Raw genomic sequence first — 18907 nt, 5'->3', positions numbered from 1 at the left:
ATCCCAGGCTATTTATCATCCGTCTCTCAAAAACACCCTTCCCCTCTGCCTGACTCATCCCTCCTCTTGGTATGGTAACATTTGTTTATTAAACGTCTTTTTCAGTGGGGCTCCCTCATCAAGAGGTCTGTAAAGATTGTGACTGGGGACTTCCAATGGTGGCCATGGAGTGAGTGGTCGCACATTTGGTGGTTCCCGCTCGAGGTGAATTTTTTCACTCCTTCCCCACCCGAATTGTGTGGTGTTTGAGGGTAAAAGGTGCATGAGTGCCCAGGGAATGTAATATTCCTCTGGGGGGACTGGCGTATAGCTCATCAGACTGGGAGGGCCACAAGGAAGAGAGAGCAATTGGCGCAAGAAAGTTTTTGTGGTGCAACACAGGAGAAGATGGTGGAGAGCAAGGGGGCTGCACTGCCCTCCCTGTGGTCAACGGAGCAGCTGGTGGAATTCCTCAATGGCAAATATGAGCAGCAGAGGTAGGAGGCCTCAGAGGATTTGGCCATGGTGGAGCTGCTTAGGGTGGTGGTCAAGCAGGTGGAACAGAGGCAGGAGACTTGGGGCGTGATGATCCAAAACGTTGAAGAGTCGGTGGTGGAGCATGATGAATGGTTGATCTCACTGGAGACAGAGATGAGGATAGTGTTGAGCAGCTAGAAAAGGCTGAGGGAGAAGCTGGAGGTCCTTGAGAACCATTTCAGGCGGTGGATTGTGGGGATGCTCGAAGGCATGGAAGGTGCAGAGGACGCCAAGTATGTGGCAAGCATGTTGGCGAAGGTTGGGTAGGTGAATTGGGGCAGGATAGGACGGGGGAGCAGTGATGATGACTGTGCTTTTTTTTTTCTTTGGTGGTTGGGAGGGAAGAGATGGATTGGGAGGCCTTGGGTGGGGGCTACCATGCTAGCTGGATGGGCTAGTTAACAGGAGTGAAGTGGGCGGTTGCTAGGAGGAAGGTGTGCGAGAACGGAGGTGAATAGGTTGGTTCTTTATTGGAGAGGGGGGCGGGGTGTTGCTGACATGGTGTGGCGCAGTTGGGAAGGGAGCGATGGCGGTGGACATCTTGGGGCAGGCCTGGACAAGTGTGTGATGTGGGGCAGGGAGGCTGGCTTAAGAAGGGATATGGCTGATTGGTGGGGGAGGGGGCGGGGAGCCCCCGACCAGGCTGGTCACTTGGAGCATATATGAGTGTTCCTGAATGGGTTGGAATTCCCTAGGGGAGGAGAGAGTCCAGGGATTGGGGCCTCCAACGGGCTGAGGGAGGTGATGGACGGTGTTGGTGCGATTTCCGGCAGGGAAGGCCCCGGCTGCATGGGTTCCCAGTGGAATTTTTACAAGAAAGTTGTTGTGGAGTTGGGGCCTCTGCTAATGAGAATGAACAATGATGCGAGAGGTAGGGGAGAGTCTCCCTCACATTGTCGTAGGCGTCCATTTCCCTGATTTTGAAGAAAGAGAAGGATCCGGACCAGTGTGGGTCATACCGCCTGATTATGCTCCTTAATGTTGACACAAGGTTGTTAGCGAAGGTATTAGCATCGCGGATAGAGGATTGCGTGCTGGGGATGATACGAGAGGACCAGACGGGATTTGTGAACGGGGGGGGGGGGGGCAATTGTCGGCGAATATGCATAGTTTGCTTAATGTTGTGATGCCCTTGGAGGGGCAGGGGGTAGGCATAATTATGGCATTGGAGAAGGTCTTCAAATGAGTGGAGTGCTGGGTCGGTTTGGGGCTGGCCAGGGGTTTGTGGAGTGGGTTCGGCTTCTGTACAGGGCGCTGATGTTGAGTGTCGGGATGAACAGGACGAGTTTGGGGTACTTCGGGTTGCATGGGGGTTGAGGCAGGGGTGCTCGCTCTCCCCATTTCTTTTCGTCTTGGATTTGAGGGGGGGGGGGGGGGGGGGGGGGGGGGGCGTGGGAGGACACAGTCTCACTGGATGCAAACAATCTTATATATTTCAGACTTGGTGGACAGCTTCGAAAAGATCCTGGAGATCTTGAGGGAATTTGGCCAGTTCTGGGGATATAAATTGAATATGGGGAAGAGCAAGATGTTTCCGATGTATTCCAGAGGACAGGAAGAGGTTAGGGGAGTTGCCGTTCCGGATGGTGGGGGTGGGTTTGCAACAGAATAATCTTTATTAGTGTCACAAGTAGGTTTACATTAACACTGCAATGAAGTTACTGTGCAAATTCCCTAGTCGCCACACTCCGGTGCCTGTTCGGGTACACAGAGGGAGAATTTAGAATGTCCAATTCACCTAACAAGGACGTCTTTCGGGACTTGTGGGAGGAAACCGCGGCACCTGGAGGAAACCAACGCAGACACGGTGAGAACATGCAGACTCGACACAGACAGTGACCCAAGCCGGGATTCGAACCCGGGTCCCTGGCGCTGTGAAAAAACTGTGCTACAAACTCTTCTACCATGGAGTTTTGGTATCTAGGAATCCAGGTGGCGTGGAGTTGGGAGTAGTTATGTAAATTGAATTTGGTGTGGCTGGTGGAGGGGATGAGGGTGGAATTCAAGAGGTGGATGTGTTGCCACTGAAACTGGCTGGGCGTGTGCAGGCGGTTAAAATAACGGTGCTGTTAAGGGCAGCACGGTGGCGCAGTGGTTGCACTGCAGTCTCAAGGCGCTGAGGTCCCAGGTTCGATCCCGGCTCTGGGTCACTGTACGTGTGGAGTTTGCACAATCTCCCCGTGTTTGCGTGGGTTTCACCCCCACAACTCAAAAGATGTGCAAGGTAGGTGGATTGGCTATGCTAAATTTCCCCTTAATTGGGAAAAATGAATTGGGTACTCTAAATTTTAAAGTAAAAAAATAACGGTGTTGCCCAGGTTCCTGTTTGTGTCCCAGAACCTGCCCATCTTTGTTCCCAAAGGAAGTGAGCGGGATAATGTGGGAGTTTGTTTGGGCTGGAAAGACCCTGCAGGTGGGGAGTGTATTTTTAGAGAGGGCAGGGGAGGTCTGAGGGCACTGTTGTTGGCGCCCCTTCCGTTCTCTCCGCTCCTGTACTCGTGAGCCCAGTGTTGGTTTCGGAGTTGTGAATGTGGAGCCAGTGCAGGCAGCATTTCGGGTTAGAGGGCATGTCGTTGTGGGCGCCGATATGTGATAATCGCAGGTTTGTGCTGGCGGGGTTGGGTGTGAAGTTCCGGGGGTGGCGGCAGGTGGGCAGAGTATTTTAGGGACTTGTTTAGAGGGGGCACATTTCCTGGTCTGGAGGAGTTGACTCTGGATTCTTTCACTGGACCATTAAGTCGCCTAATGTTCCAGGTGACTATTCTGATTGGTGGGGGATTTTGCAACCTCCCCCCCCCCCCCCCCCCCCCTTCTTTCTCTCTCTCTCTCTCTCTCTCCTCTCTCTCTCTCATCTCTCTCTCTCTCTCTCTCTCTCTCTCTCTCTCCTCTCTCCTCTCTCTCTCTCTCTCTCTCTCTCTCTCTCTCTCTCTCTCTCTTCCCCCTTCCCCCCCCCCCCCCCCCCCCCCCCCAACCAAAGCGGGACCAACCATACTTACCCGGTGGATGCGTCCCTACACTCGGCCATCCAAAATGGCCACTGTCCGCCATGAGACCAGGCCCCTGCTCTCCCAATTTCCCTTTGTCCATGGGCCACCCAACATGGCACCAACTATGTATGCACCATGCGGGTAGGCCTCTACACACTGGGGTTTCCTTTGTTTGGAAGCCCTCCAAAGTGGTTGTTTGCAGTGCCATCTTGTTACTTGTTGCAATGTGCAATCTGTCTCACTCTTCATGTTCTGGGAGGCGCTGAAGGCCGTGATCAGGACTGAGACCATCGTATAAATCTCCTAGAGATAGGGAAGCGAGGGAGAGCTGGGCACGAACTGGTCGACTCCATACTGGCGGTAGACCAGATGTGCAATCTGTCATAGCCAGCCTAAAGTGCCCTGCCTCGCGCCCCCGTCCCCCTGTTCCCCTTGGTGTCTGTTTTGACCGCCTTCCTCTTCCCCCACCCCCCCAATACCAGCTGCTCTCTCCCCAGCAGGAGATGAGCCGTGGCCAGTCCCCTCACTCGTACCTCCTGACGCTAGCTTTCCTGCTAGTGTGGTACCCCCTCCTGGGATTGGCCCACGTTCTCTTTTTTTGGATGGCGAAGTGCAGGGACGCATCCACCGGGTAAGTATGGTTGGACCCTCAGGAGATTTCTTTTGGGGGGGGGGGGTGCGCGCATAGAGGTAATGGAGCAGTTTGGGCTTGGATTAGGGTTCACCGCATGGGTAAAACTTTTATACAACGCTCCCATGGCGAGCATGCGGACCAACACCAGCTCTAAGTACTTCCAGCTGCACGGAGGCACAAGGCAGGGATGCCCACTGTCCCCACTTCTGTTCACCCTGGCACTCGAGCCACTAGCAATTGCCCTCAGGTCCACCACAAGCTGGAGAAGGATCCCGGGGGGGGGCGAACAGAGAGTATAGAGTCTCACTCCATGCAGATGACCTGGTCCTCTACATCTCAAGATCGCATGGAAGAGATCATGAAGCTCCTGAAAGAGTTTGGGGCTACAAACTCAACCTGAGCAAGAGTGAAATTTTCCCAGTGAACTCGCAAGTGAGAAGGGCAGAGCTAGAGGCCCTGCCGTTCAAACAAGCCCAAAACAAATTCCGCTGCCTGGGGATCCAAATTGCGCATGAATGAACATCCGACGAGTCCGGTGAAGCAAATAAAAAATGACCTGCAGAGATGGGACCCATTCCCACTCCCCCTGGTGGGGAGAGTGCAAATGATCAAGATGAGCGTGCTGCCCAGATTGCTCTTCTAGTTAAAATCCATACCGATGGACATCCCCAAGGCCATTTTCAAAATGGTAGACAAACTGACCATGGCATTTGTGTTGGGGGTTGTGGTGCGGGGGTAAAGAATCCAATGGTCTCCTGAAAGATCCTACAAAGGAAAAGCAACATGGGAGGCCTGGCCCTCCCAAACCTACAATACTACCACTGGGCGTAAAGAGTGAGTGGATGGGTGAAGGAGCCAGAAGCAGAATAGTGAGGATGGAAGAGAGTTCCTGCACAGGGGCGTACCTCCGAGCCCTAATCACAACAGCGCTCCCATCCCAGCCAGCCAAACACTACAGCCCAGCAGTGGTAGCTATTCTCCAGACATGGAACCAACTAAGGCAACAATTCGGCCTGACCGAAATGTGTTCCATGGCCCCCACAATCACAAGTTCACACCAGCCACAATGGACACCATCTTAAAAGGTGGAGACAGGGCATTGACAGTTAGTGACCATTACAGGGATGATAGACTAGCAATGCTGGAAGAACTGATGGAGCGGTTTCAACTGCCCAAAGGAAACTAGCTACATACAGATCAAAAACTTACTCTGTAGGGAAACAACCACGTACCCAAAGAGGGGGAAGGATCTGTTGGAGTGTGGGTCGATCAATACAGATCTGAAAATGCTGGCGAGGTTAGTGGCAGAGAGTATCATAGAATTTACAGTGCAGAAGGAGGCCATTCGGCTCATCGAGTCTGCACTGGCTCTTGGAAAGAGCACCCTATCCAAGCCCACAACCCCACCCCATACCCAGTAACCCTACCCAACACTAAGAGCAATTTTGGACACTAAGGGCAATTTAGCATGGCCAATCGACCTAACCTGCACATCTTTGGACTGTCGGAGGAAACCCACTCACACACACTGAGAACGTACAGACTCCGCACAGACAGTGACCCAAGCTGGGAATCGAACCTAGGACCCTGGAGCTGTGAAGCAATTGTGCTCACCACTATGCTACCGTGCTGGAGGGATGTGTGCTGGAATGGTCGCTGAGGATCAAATGGGTTTTGTAAAGGTGGGAAGCTCTCCAGTCATATCAGGAGACTGATAAATGTGGTATGACTCCAGCAAGGGCGCACGTGCCGGAGGTTATTAGTTTTGTGTTTGCAGAGAAAGTTTTTCATCGGGTGAAGTGGAGGTATTTATTTGAAATCTTGGATAGGTTGGGCTTTTGCCCGAAGTTTGTGGTGTGGATGGCTCTGTTGTATGTAGCCCCAGTGGCAAGTGTATGTATAAATGAGATGAGCTTACAGGAGTTTTGGACTGCACAGGGAACAAAGCGGGTGTCAGGTGTTGCGGTTATTGTGTGCATTAGCGATTGAGCCGTTGACAATGGCCCTTCCAGGGTCTGTGGAGTGGCAGGGGATTGTGAAGGGGAGCAGGGAGCACTGAGTGTCATAGTATGCGGATTACGTGTTTTTGTCAGACCCGCTGAAGAGTATGGGTAGGATCATGGGAATATTAGAGAGAATTGGGACCTTCTCCGGGTACAAGTTAAATGTCGGGAAGAGTGAGATGTTTCCGGTGATTGTGCGGGGCGGGCGGCCAACTTTGGAGTGTTGCCATTCAAGGTAGTAAGGGAGAGGTTCGGTACTTTGGGCATTCAGGTGATGAGGGAATGGGCTCCGATGCACAAGCAGAATTTGACAATGTTGGTGGAGGAGATTAGGGGGGATTTTGAGGTGGAATACCTTACACCTGACATTGGCAGGGGGGGTGCAGATGGTAAAGATGAATGTGCTGCACAGGAATCATTGGTTTAAGCCGGGGGAGATGGATAGGATGTATGTGCAGTGGAGGGAGGCAGAGCTGGTGAGGTGTGGGACTTGTACTTGGAAGGGAAGTTTGCAGGTCTGGATGAGTTGTGGGAGAGGTTTGAGTTGCTGAGGTGGAGTGAATTTAGATATATGCAGGTGAGGGACTTGTGCGAAAGGAGTGGAGGACGTTTCCCAGGTTGCCAGAGTACACCTTTTTGGAGCAACTGCTGCTCCCGGATGTGTTGGGAGAGAGTAGGATTGGAGATATATACGGGTGGTTGGGGAAGCGGGGTGGGGGTGGGGATCAAAATAAATGGGAGGAGGAGATGGCGGGAAGGGGAAATAGACAGAGGACTGTGGTGCGAGGTGATGAGAGTGAATTCAACTTCCTCCTGCGCAAGGATGAGTTTGATTCAGTTCCAGGTGGTGCATAGGGTACATATGATTTTGGCAAGAATGAGTGGGTTCATGCAAGGGGTGGCCGAGTGTGAGTGAGGCCCGGCGAATCATGTGCACATGTTCTGGGGTTGCGAGAAGCTGGAGCTATAATGGGAAGCGGTGTTTGGGGCACAGGGCAGCACAGTAACACAGTGGTTAGCACAGTTGCTTCACAGCTCCAGGGTCTCCGGGTTCGATTCCCGGCTTCAGTCACTGTCTGTGCAGAGTCTGCACGTTCTCCCCATGTCTGCGTGGGTTTCCTCTGGGTGCTCCGGTCTCCTCTCATAGTCCAAAGATGTGCAGGTTAGGTGGATTGGCCATCCTAAATTGCCCTTAGTGTACAAAAAGGCTAAGTGGAATTATGGGGATAGGGCTTGAGTAGGGTGTTCTTTCCAAGGACCGGTGCAGACTCGATGGGCTGAATAGTCTCCTGCATTGTAAATTCTATGCTATCTAAGATTGTGGGGGTGAGGGCTAGCCGGATCCAAATGAGGCGATCTTTGGGGTATCGGAAGTGACATGGCTGCTGGCGGGGAAGAGGGCCAATGTTCTGGCCTTCGCCTCTATAATTGCCCGACGAAGCACTCTTGGTAAAGCACTCTTGATTCCGCCTATATTAATGAATCTTGCTAAATTGGAAGTCTGATGCGCCGCCGGGGGTGGCTGCCTGGCTGAGGGTTTTGTGCAATTTTTTTTCATGGTTGGAAAAGATTAAATTTGAGTTGAGGAGGTCAGCGGAGGGCCTTGAGACACAGTGGGTGGTGGCTGTTTATGAAAATGTTTGAGGAACTGTTCGTCTCTGGTGGGGGGGTGGATGGATGGGGGGAGGGGGAAAAAAGGGGGAAAAGTGTACAAACTGTGGACTGAGTTTGTGGAGTGTTTTGTTGCTTTTTTTTTACACATTTGGAATAAAATGCATTTTATTAAAAAAAAGAATTTAATTCCCAGTCATAACAATGTTACTCTAAAAGTAATTCCTAAAATATGTACAGTAGTGGCAAACAATATAAATTTCCATCGAAACCCATGTAATTAGTTTGTGTGCTTGCAGTACTCAACAAAATATTTGCAAGTTGTTAATAGAACTAATAGAAACAATGAGAGTGAAATTTGTCGGCCTGATTCCGTGATGCAGATTTCCAAAGATAAAATTGTCATAATATCCACTCATGTATATAATGGAGTGCAGACAGGCAGCGATTGACACACAGGATGACCAGTAAGCACACAGCACAGTGCAGCCAATCACCAGACAGGACACTACCACTATAAAGCCAGAGGGCACTAGGTTTCCCGCTCTCTCTGGACCCAGCCACTGAGACAGTCAGAGTCCATGAGCTAGCCAGTACAAACACCATGCGGTAGCTAGTAAGTCTGGTCAGGCTAGTACAAGGTCTCCAGTCAGTTCCGTATTGTGTTGACCCACAGCTGAATATGTATATTAGTTCTATCGTTGAAAAAATCATGTTGGATCTTCTCCAGTGTTAGAGGTCTGTTTCTAGCTTCACTGCATCAAGTGCAGTCCACATCGAACCAACCTGCCTAACACATCAAAAATGTACACTTTCATTTTGTTTGAGGAAGTCAGCATTATTCAAGTATCAACAGAAATAAACCCTTTTGCAATAATTTACATGTGGTTAGTGGAAATTTTCAAACTAGGTTTTTTACATTTCAGAGACAGCCTCGAACAGCACAGAGCCCACATCCTCCCTCACCTACCACAACAACCCCGGAACCTGATATTAGCAGTGCCCAGTCACTTCAGGATGCTGCTAGTATTCACAACAGCACTCCATCAGTAATGTCCACAGGTAAATGTCTCTATTTATCTCTAACCAGTAAGCAAAAATGGACAAAAAAGGTTTTTTCTAATTAACCATTAGAATATTGAATGGTTGTGGTTTTATGCAGTCAATAAAAAGCTACATTATAATATTCTTGATTTGTCCTATATTAATGATGGAAGATCAGCTGAGCACTCGCTGATCAATTTTGCTCTTGACATTTGAAACTGGGAAACTCATCCTGAGGGTAACAATTCATTATGCATTCAGAGAAAAGCTATAGCTTGCTTGTTAGGAATTGAACTGCAAAAATATACCTCTTACTCTTTTGAATTAATAAAATTAGTTACATGGTCCAAATGATGAGAATTTCCTAAACGTTTAATGGTGCATAACAAACACATGTGATTTGAGGTATCTATTGACTTGAGGTGTTTAATAACTGAAATTATTAAGCTACTTGCTTGAACCCCAAGAAGCCATAACTAAATGTTAGAAAATTGTATTTTCATTTTAATGGATTGGTTGTTCTATATTAACTTTGTGATTGGCAAGAAAATATTTGGGCCAAGTGGATCCAAGTAGCACATTAAGTTTAATACTTAGATGATCATAGTCTAAGTATATCAAAATATCAGTTGAATTTTTCAAGATAAATAATTTCTTAATTCATACTTAATTCTTAAACTCGGATCAGATTTCATTATTGCTGTTGTGAAAAACTGCAGTTAGTGCTTTAATCCATCATTCTTTCTCATCTTTGAAGTTATCCCTATGCATGTTATCTTTATGCAATGAAAGTGATCTCAACCTTTTCAGTTGATCAACTATAAAAACAAATTGACTCATTTTACGTCTATATATTCTGCTCGGTGTAGTTTATTAAATGTTGCAAAGTAATGGAGTGGCAGTGATTTGAAACTTCACATGACTGACTAAGGTGCTTAGGCTAGAGTGGTTAAATATCTCCCACAAATCATTTGATTGTGCTTAAAGTTTGGGAATTTGGTGCAATACTGAATTAGCACACTTTGTCCTTCTATTTGAAGTCCAGATCTGAATTTATGCCAGATTGATGAGATGGAAATCCCATCTCACTGTTGGATTTAAGGATTACATGTGCAATGTTTTTTTTCTCCCTCCCAATGAGTTGATTTGCCGCTTCAAGGAACTCGCCATAATTTGACACAAAATGGCAATCCAGAGAAACCAAGAGGATGGAAAGTGGAGGAAAAATGCATTTAGGGGTGCTGTTGTGAAGCTGGCAATTGTTGTGTCTGCATACAATGAGTTTCGCTCTGCTTCTATCTGTGCAGCATCTAACCTTTAAACTCTCAATGCCTGATGTCAAAAACTGTTATGTCTCTTAGCACCAACATCCCTTGCCTTTGTATGGGCAGAAATTACCTAAGTAAAACATTTAGAGGTCAAGGGATTAAATTAGCGCCTATTAAGTAAGTGTGTGCTCCTAGTTAATATAACTTGTTGACTAGATTAAGGTGAAGCTATATTTAATAGTAGCTGTTTTGTTACAGTTTGTGTGTACGTTAACAAACATGGAAACTGTGGACCGCACCTGAATAAAAAAAACGTTCAGCAGCTTCCAGATCATTTTGGACCTGGTCCTGTGCCTACAGTGCTTCAACAGGCTGTGCAGGGTTGTGTTGATTGTGCCTACCAGGCTAAAACAGTCTTCTCACTTCTTAAGTCTGGACATCATGGTGGAGAGGTAATAACAGGTGAGGGGATCAAGCTGCAGCATATACACTTTCATTACAATTATTTAGAGATGTTGGTAAAGCAAGGTTTCTTATTTATGGTTTGCTTAAATATGAGTGTATCAAAGGAATACCATAAATTGCTTATAAAAATCTCTGAACCTCCCCTGGATATTTGTGTTACAGTTGAAGTGCATTCATATTGCCACTTTCATGAACTCAAAGTGCCTTGTATCTAATTGGATACTTTTCAGATAGAATCATAGAATGGTTACAGCACAGGAGGAGGCCATTTAGCCCATTGTGTCCATGCTAGCTCTCTGTAAGAGCAGCTCACCTAGTCCCACTCACCCGCCTTTTTCTTGTAACCTTGCAATTTTTTTTTCTGTTCAGTTAATTATCCAATTCTGTTTTAAAGGCATTGATCAGATTGAATTGAATCTGTCTCCACCCCACACTCAATGTAGTTATTGTAAAATAATTTCATAGTAGACTTGATTCTACTGAGAGTAACAATCAAGCATTATATCTTGTATCTGTTCTCCAGCATTCTTAAGGTGGAAACAGTTGCATGTTACAAGAGAGTGATTTTTAGTAGTTAGCTCGAAAATATAAGAACTAGGCACAGGCGTAGGCCATCTGGCCCCTCGAGCCTACTCCACCATTCAGTGAGATCATGGCTGATCTTTTGTGGACTCAGCTCCACTGTCCTGCCCGAATACCATAACACTTTATTCCTTTATTCTTCAAAATATTGTCTATCTTTATCTTGAAAACATTTAATGAAAAAGTCTCAACTGCTTCACTGGGCAGGGAATTCCATAGATTCACAACCCTTTGGGTGAAGAAGTTTCTCCTAAACTCAGTCCTAAATCTACTTCCCCTTATTTTGAGGCTATGCCCCCTTTTTCTTCTTTCACCCGCCAGTGGAAACAACCTGCCCACATCTATCCTATCTAGTCCCTACATAATTTTATATGTTTCTATAAGATTTCCCCCTCATCCTTCTAAATTCCAACGAGTACAGTCCCAGTCTACTCAACCTCTCCTCGTAATCTAACCCCTTCAGCTCTGGGATTAACCTACTGAATCTCCTTTGCACACCCTCCAGCGCCAGTACGTCCTTTTTCAGGTAAGGACACCAAAACTGTACGCAATACTCCAGTTGTGGCCTCACTAACACCTTATACAATTGCAGCATAACCTCCCTAGTCTTAAACTCCATCCCTCTGGCAATGAAGGACAAAACTCCATTTGCCTTCTTAATCACCTGTTGCACCTGTAAACCAACCTTTTGCGATTCATGCACTAGCGCACCCAGGTCTCTCTGCACAGCAGCATGTTTTAATATTTTATTTAAATAATAATCCCTTTTGCTGTTATTCCTACCAAAATGGATAACCTCACATTTGTCAACATTGTATTCCATCTGCCAGACCCTAACCCATTCACTTAACCTATCCAAATCCCTCTGCAGACGTCCGGTATCCTCTGCACTTTTTGCTTTACCTCTCATCTTAATGTCATCCGCAAACTTGGATACATTGCACTTGGTCCCCAACTCCAAATCATCTATGTAAATTGTGAACAATTGTGGGCCCAACACTGATCCCTGAGGAACATCACTAGATACTGATTGCCAACCAGAGAAACACCCATTAAAACCACTCTTTGCTTTCTATTAATTAACCAATCCTCTATCCATGCTACTACTTTACCCTTAATGCCATGCATCTTTATTTTATGCAGCAACCTTTTGTGTGGCACCTTGTCAAAAGCTTTCTGGAAATCCAGATAAACCACATCCATTGGTTGCCCGTTATCTACCGCACTGGTAATGTCCTCACAAAATTCCACTAAATTAGTTGCGCACGACCTGCCCTTTATGAACCCATGCTGCGTCTGCCCAAAGGGAGAATTTCCATCCAGATGCCTCGCTATTTCTTCCTTGATAGATTCCAGCATCTTCCCTACTACTGAAGTTAAGCTAACTGGCCTATAATTACCCGCTTTCTCCCTACCTCCTTTTTTAAACAATGGTGTCACGTTTCCAATCCGCCGGGACCACCCCAGAGTCGCGTGAATTTTGGTAAATTATCACTAGTGCATTTGCAATTTCCCTAGCCATATATTTTAGCACTCTGGGATGCATTCCATCAGGGCCAGAAGACTTGTCTACCTTTAGCCCCATTAGCTTGCCCATCATTACCTCCTTAGTGATAACAATCATCTCAAGGTCCTCACCTGTCATAGCCTCATTTCCATCAGTCACTGGAATGTTATTTGTGTCTTCCACTGTGAAGACCGACCCAAAAACTCTGTTCAGTTCCTCAGCCATTTCCTCATCTCCCATTATTAAATCTCCCTTCTCATCCTCTAAAGGACCAATATTTACCTTAGCCTCTCTTTTTTTTTTATATATTTGTAGAAACTTTTACGATCTGTTTTTATATTCTGAGCAAGTTTACTCTCATAATCTGTCTTACTCTTCTTTATAGCTTTTTTCGTAGCTTTCTGTTGCCCCCTAAAGATTTCCCAGTCCTCTCGTCTCTCACTAATCTTTGCCACTTTGTATGCTTTTTCCTTCAATTTGATACTGACCCTTATATCCTTAGATATCCACGGTTGATTTTACCTCTTTCTACCGTGCTTCCTTTTTGTTGGTCTGAACCTTTGCTGAGCACTGTGAAAAATTGCTTGGAAGGTTCTCCATTGTTCCTTAACTGTTTCGCCATAAAGTCTTTGCTCCCAGTCTACCTCTTCTCTCATCCCATTGTAATCTCCTTTGTTTAAGCACAAAACACCAGTGTTTGATTTTACCTTCTCGCCCTCCGTCTGTGTTTTAAATTCCACCATATTGTAATCGCTCCTTCTATGAGATCATGAATCAATCCTATCTCATTCTACAGGACCAGATCTGTACCAAATATTGATATCTGACGTAGACTTGGTAGGCACGTGACTGCAGTCAGAAGTAATTATTTTAGAGGGTGATTAAATTATAAGGACTCGCTAGCTTCTGTATTTATTCTGTTATATACTTATTGTATCCAATTGCCTCCACCATCAATTTACCGAATCAAGTCCGATTTAAAAAAAAAAAAATCGGGGGGAAAGGTCTGACCCGAGCGGCGGGGCACCAAATGTGCGACCTACTCCTTCATAGCTGCCACCGGAAGTCCAAACTTCGCAATTTATAGCCACCCAGTTGAAGCTACTATCTTCAACCACTTGCTAAGGCTAGAGAGCTGATTGCGCTGCTGTAAAGCTCCTTATACTTCCTTATGGAAGTTTTGATTGCAAAGCGTGAAACATTTTAAAATACCACTTGTTGCTCAGATGTTGCTATGTTTAAGGAACTGTATGGAAAAAATGAAAATGAAATGAAAATCGCTTATTGTCACAAGTAGGCTTCAAATTAAGTTACTGTGAAAAGCCCCTAGTCGCCACATTCCGGCGCTTTTTCGGGGCTATAAAAGCGCAAGTTGTCATACTTACAGGGCTACGTTTTGTGGCTGTGTAATTCAGGATAAAGCATTTTTTTTCCTGTATCTCAAGTTCCAAATGAAACCAAAAGCTCTTCAATCACTCTGAGTTTGTATTGGCATTTATTTTATTCCGTATCATTTTCTATAATTCCTATCTAAATTTATGACCTGTAGTCTTAAGATTGTAACACTAACATGCTATTTTTGTTAACTTCGCTGATAATTTTGAAACTTGGCAAACAACCAGATTTATTTTAAATCTGAGACTTGTAAACAAAGTGAAGTATAATCTGCGACTTGTAAACAAAGTGAAGTAATGTTTTTAAAGATTCTGTACTTGATTCAAAATTAATTAATTTTTTTCTAGTGCTGCTGAAATGTTTTGCACTGAAGTCCAACAAGCATTCTACTTTTTTTCCTTTTGTAGCCACATTTGATGGAGAGAAACACACTGTGAAGCTTCCATCTGTGAATAGTGTCTCGTTTGTGTTGAGATTTCTGGAGAAACTCTGTTACAGTCTGCAATGTGAGAACCTCTTTAGCAGCCAACCTTTCAGCCCTTATGTGGGTAATGCACACAGTCCAACAGAATATGAGAGAGTTAAAACAGGTAAAAAAGACTCTATTTCAATTAAAAAATAAATAAAACTTGTGATTTTACATTCAACCTGCAGATTTTTCTAATATAAATCTGTGCCACAGCCAATCCAGCACATTAATTAGTTGGTTGCTATTTTTTCCTGGAAAGCTAAAAGTGAAAATCTCAGCCAATTGAAGTACATTTACAGATATTCGTAAACTGGCTACATCCTTACCAGTCACGTTTTCTTCCTAATTTTTGGCGAGATGGTGGGGGAAAAAAAGGAAACGATATCAAGGTGGATAAGTCTCCTGGGCCGGATGGGATTTACCCCAGAATACTGAGGGAAGCACGGGAGGAAATAGCTGGGGCCTCGACTGACATCTTTGCATCCTCATTGGCGACAAGTGAGATCCCAGAGGACTGGGGAATAGCTGATGTGGGACAGCTGTTTAAGAAAGGTAGCAGGGATAATCCAGGAAACTGTAGGCCGGTGAGCCTCCCGTTGGTAGTAGGTAAATTATTGGAGAGCATTCTTAGGGACAGGATTTATACCCACTTGGAAACAAATGGACTCATAAGCGATTGACAGCATGGTTTGTGAAGGGGAGGTTGTGCCTCACTAATTTGATTGAGTTTTTGAGGAGGTGACAAAGATGATTGATGTAGGGAGGGCAGTGGATGTTGTTCACATCATAGAATTTACAGTGCAGAAGGAGGCCATTCGGCCCATCGTGTCTGCACCGGCTCCTGGAAAGAGCACCCTACCCAAGGTTAACACCTCCACCCTATCCCCATAACCCAGTAACCCCACCCAACCCTAAGGGCAATTTTGGACACTAAGGGCAATTTATCATGGCCAATCCACCTAACCTGCACATCTTTGGACTGTGGGAGGAAACCGGAGCACCCGGAGGAAACCCACGCACACACGGGGGGGATGTGCAGACTCCGCACAGACAGTGACCCAAGCCGGAATCGAACCTGGGACCCTGGAGCTGTTAAGCGATTGTGCTATCTACAATGCTACCGTGCTGCCCCACATGGTCTTCAGTAAAGCCTTTGACAAGGCGCCACATGGCAGACTGGTACAAAGGGTGAAGTCATGGAATCAGAGGTGAGGTGGTAAGATGGATACAGAACTGGCTCGGTCACAGAAGTCAACGGGTAGCAGTAGAAGGGTGTTTTTCCGAATGGAAGATTGTGATGAGTGGTATTCCACAGGGATCTGTGTTTGTGCCTCTGTTATTTGTAGTGTACATAAACGATTTGGAGGAAAACGTAGCGGTCTGATTAGTAAGTTTGCAGATGACACCAAGGTTGGTGGAGTGGCAGATAGTGTTGAGGATTGTCAGAAGATACAGCAGTGCCCCTTGTCTCCCCTGCTGTTCGCGTTGGCGATCGAACCCCTGGCCATGGAGCTGAGGGAATTGAGGAACTGGAGGGGGATTGTGCGAGGGGGGGGGAGCACCGGCTGTCGCTGTACGCGAACGATTTATTGCTGTACATTGCAGATCCGGCGGGGGGGATGCCAGAGGTGTTGAGGATTCTGGGGGAGTTTGGAGACTTCTCTGGCTATAATGTGGGGAAGAGCGAGCTGTTTGTGGTGCATATGGGGACCAGGCGAAAGAGATAGGGGAGCTCCCGCTGAAAGGGCAGAGAGGAGCTTCAGATACCTGGGAGTCCAGATAGCCAGGAGCTGGGGGGCCCTGCATAGGTTAAACTTCACGAGGCTGGTGGAGCAGATGGAGGAGGAGTTCAGGAGGTGGGATGTGTTGCCACTCTCACTAGCGGGCAGGGTCCAGTCAGTTAAGATGACGGTGCTCCCGAGGTTTCTGTTCCTCTTCCAGTGTTTACCCATTATGATCCCGAAGGCTTTCTTTAGGAGGGTTAACAGGAGTATTACGGGGTTTGTGTGGGCGCAGAAGACCCCGAGGGTGAGGAGGGTATTCTTGGAGCAAGGCAGGGAAGTGGGTGGATTGGCGCTGCCCAACCTGTGTGGTGTTACTGGGCTGCGAACGTGGCAATGATTCGTAGGTGGGGGAGGGAGGCGCATGTAAGAGGATGGAGGTGGCGTCCTGTGTGGGCACGAGTTTAGAGACGCTGGTGACGGCCCCGTTGCCGCTCCCCCCAGCAAGGTACTCTTCGAGTCCAGTAGTGGTGGCTACCCTCAAAATCTGGGGGCAGTGGAGGCGGCATAGGGGGGGAAGGGAAGGCCTCAGTTTGGTCCCTGATACGGTGGAACCACCGGTTTGTACCAGGGAGGATAGATGGAGGGTTTCTGAATTGGCACAGGGCAGGTATCAGGCGGATGGGGGACCTCTTCCTCAACGGGAAGTTTGCGACCTTAGTGGAGTTGGAGGGAAAGTGGGGTCTCCCCCCAGGGAATTCCTTTAGGTATATGCAGATTAGGGCGTTTGTTCAGCGTCAAGTGACGGAGTTTCCGCTATTGCCGCCAAGGGGGGTTCAGGATAGGGTGCTCTCGGGGACGTGGGTCGGTGAGGGTAGGATCTCTGCAATTTAGCAGGTGATGCAGGAGGGGGGGGAGGCCTCGGTGGAAGAGCTGAAAGCGAAGTGGGAGGAGGAGTTGGGGCAGGAGATTGAGGAGGGGACGTGGGCGAACGCCCTGGGGAAGGTTTCTGGAAGGGGGTGGCGGGGACCTTGTCTAAGGTGGTTGGCTCCAGGGTGGAACCGGGCTGGGGGCTCGCTATTTTTGGGGTAGCATCGGAGCCGGGAGTGCAGGAGGCGAGAGAAGCCGGTATTCTGGCCTTTGTGTCCCTAGTAGCCCGGCGCAGGATTCTTTTACAGTGGAGGGACGCGAACCCCCGAGCACGGAATCCTGGATCAACGACATGGCTGGGTTCATTAAACTGGAGAGGGTCAAGTTTGCCCTGAGGGGGTTGGTGCAGGGGTTCTTCCGGCGGTGGCAGCCTTTTCTTGATTTCCTGGCGGAGCATTAGAGGGTGGTCAACTTCAGCAGCAACCGGGGGGGGGGGGGGCTACTCGTTTGTTACGGGGGTTTGTTCTCATGGTTTTATGCTTATTTCTTTTTTCTTGTTAATTGATTGTTTTTGTATTGGAGGGGAGGGGTTACTGTTTTTCTTTGTTGTGATAAAATTTGTTGTTAAAAATTTCAATAAAAATTATTTAAAAAAAAAAAGAAAATACAGCAGGACATGGATAGACTTAGGCAGAGAAATGGCAAATGGAGTTTAATCCGGACAAATGTGAGGTAATGCGTTTTGGTAGGTCTAACACAGGGGAAATATACCTTAAATGGCTAACTCTTAAGAATATAGAAAGTCAGAGAGATCTGGGCATGCATGTCCACAGATCTTTGAAGGCGGCAACACAAGTGGACAAGGCAGTCAAGAAAGCATACGGAATGCTTGCCTTCATTGGACGGGGGAATCGAGTATGCAAACTGGCAAGTCATGCTACAGTTGTATCGAATCTTGATAAGGCCGCACGTGGAATATTGCATACAATTCTGGTCGCTACACTACCAGAAGGATGTGGAGGCTTTGGAGAGGGTGCAGAGGAGGTTTACCAGGATGTTGCCTAGTCTTGAGGGTGTTAGCTATGTGGAGAGGCTAAATAGACTCAGACTATTTTCATTAGAAAGAAGGAGGTTGAGGGGTGACCTGATAGAGGTCTACAAGATTGAGGGGCGTGGATGGGCAGGCACTCTTTCCCAGGATGGAGGGGCCAGTCACCAGGGGGAATAGGTTTAATGTGCGTGGTGCAAAGTTTAGAGGAGATGTGCGAGGCAGGTATTTTACCCAGAGGGTGGTGGTTGCCTGGAATGTGTTGCCAGGGGTGGTTGTGGAAGCAGATACATTAACGGCATTTAAAAGGCTTCTTGAGAAACACATGGATTGGATTCGTAGAGAGGGATATGGCACAAGGAAGTGCTGAGGGTTTTGGCAAAGGTTGGTGTCATGACCAGTACAGGCTTGGAGGGCCGAAGGGCCTGTTCCTGTGCGTTTTTGTTCTTTGTTTTGTTCTTTGAAAGTTGAACTGATTTCGCACTGCTTCACCTTAACTTTCGGTTTGTGTGCTCAATACTTTCTCAGTATCTCCATCTAGGTTTCTCTTCGTCGTGCCATCTTCATCTCCCCTTCTCAGCTCTTCAGTAACAATAGTGGCGAGTTTTGGAATGTCAGTTGCTGTCAATTATTTCACTTCAGTGACAGATTATTAAAGCTAAGCATGCATTTTCCAACCCGAGAAGAAAACCTTGTGTATGACATTCATTTCTCAAAGGAGAACTTACTGGTCTGAGATGGTGCAGTTGATTTTATGGATGAAGCGATGTATAGATAGGGACATGGA

At 47.1% G+C, this 18907-nt stretch overlaps 1 protein-coding gene across 5 annotated transcripts in view; it reads left to right on the top strand.

Annotated features, from left to right (window-relative positions):
* The window catches only part of scml2 (Scm polycomb group protein like 2), a 322665-nt gene that overhangs the window by 267525 nt on the left and 36233 nt on the right, over window positions 1–18907 (top strand). For all 5 annotated transcript variants that reach the window (XM_038802541.1, XM_038802540.1, XM_038802539.1 and 2 more), the window contains 3 exons: window positions 8678–8813; window positions 10322–10525; window positions 14420–14602. In XM_038802541.1, coding sequence (XP_038658469.1) covers window positions 8678–8813; window positions 10322–10525; window positions 14420–14602 — 523 coding nt within the window. The remainder of the gene's footprint in view (window positions 1–8677; window positions 8814–10321; window positions 10526–14419; window positions 14603–18907) is intronic.

Source organism: Scyliorhinus canicula, chromosome 7, assembly GCF_902713615.1.
Source record: "Scyliorhinus canicula chromosome 7, sScyCan1.1, whole genome shotgun sequence".
Taxonomy (NCBI): domain Eukaryota; kingdom Metazoa; phylum Chordata; class Chondrichthyes; order Carcharhiniformes; family Scyliorhinidae; genus Scyliorhinus; species Scyliorhinus canicula.
The sequence above is the reverse complement of the archived record's forward strand: the minus strand, read 5'-3'. Positions and strand labels throughout refer to the sequence as shown.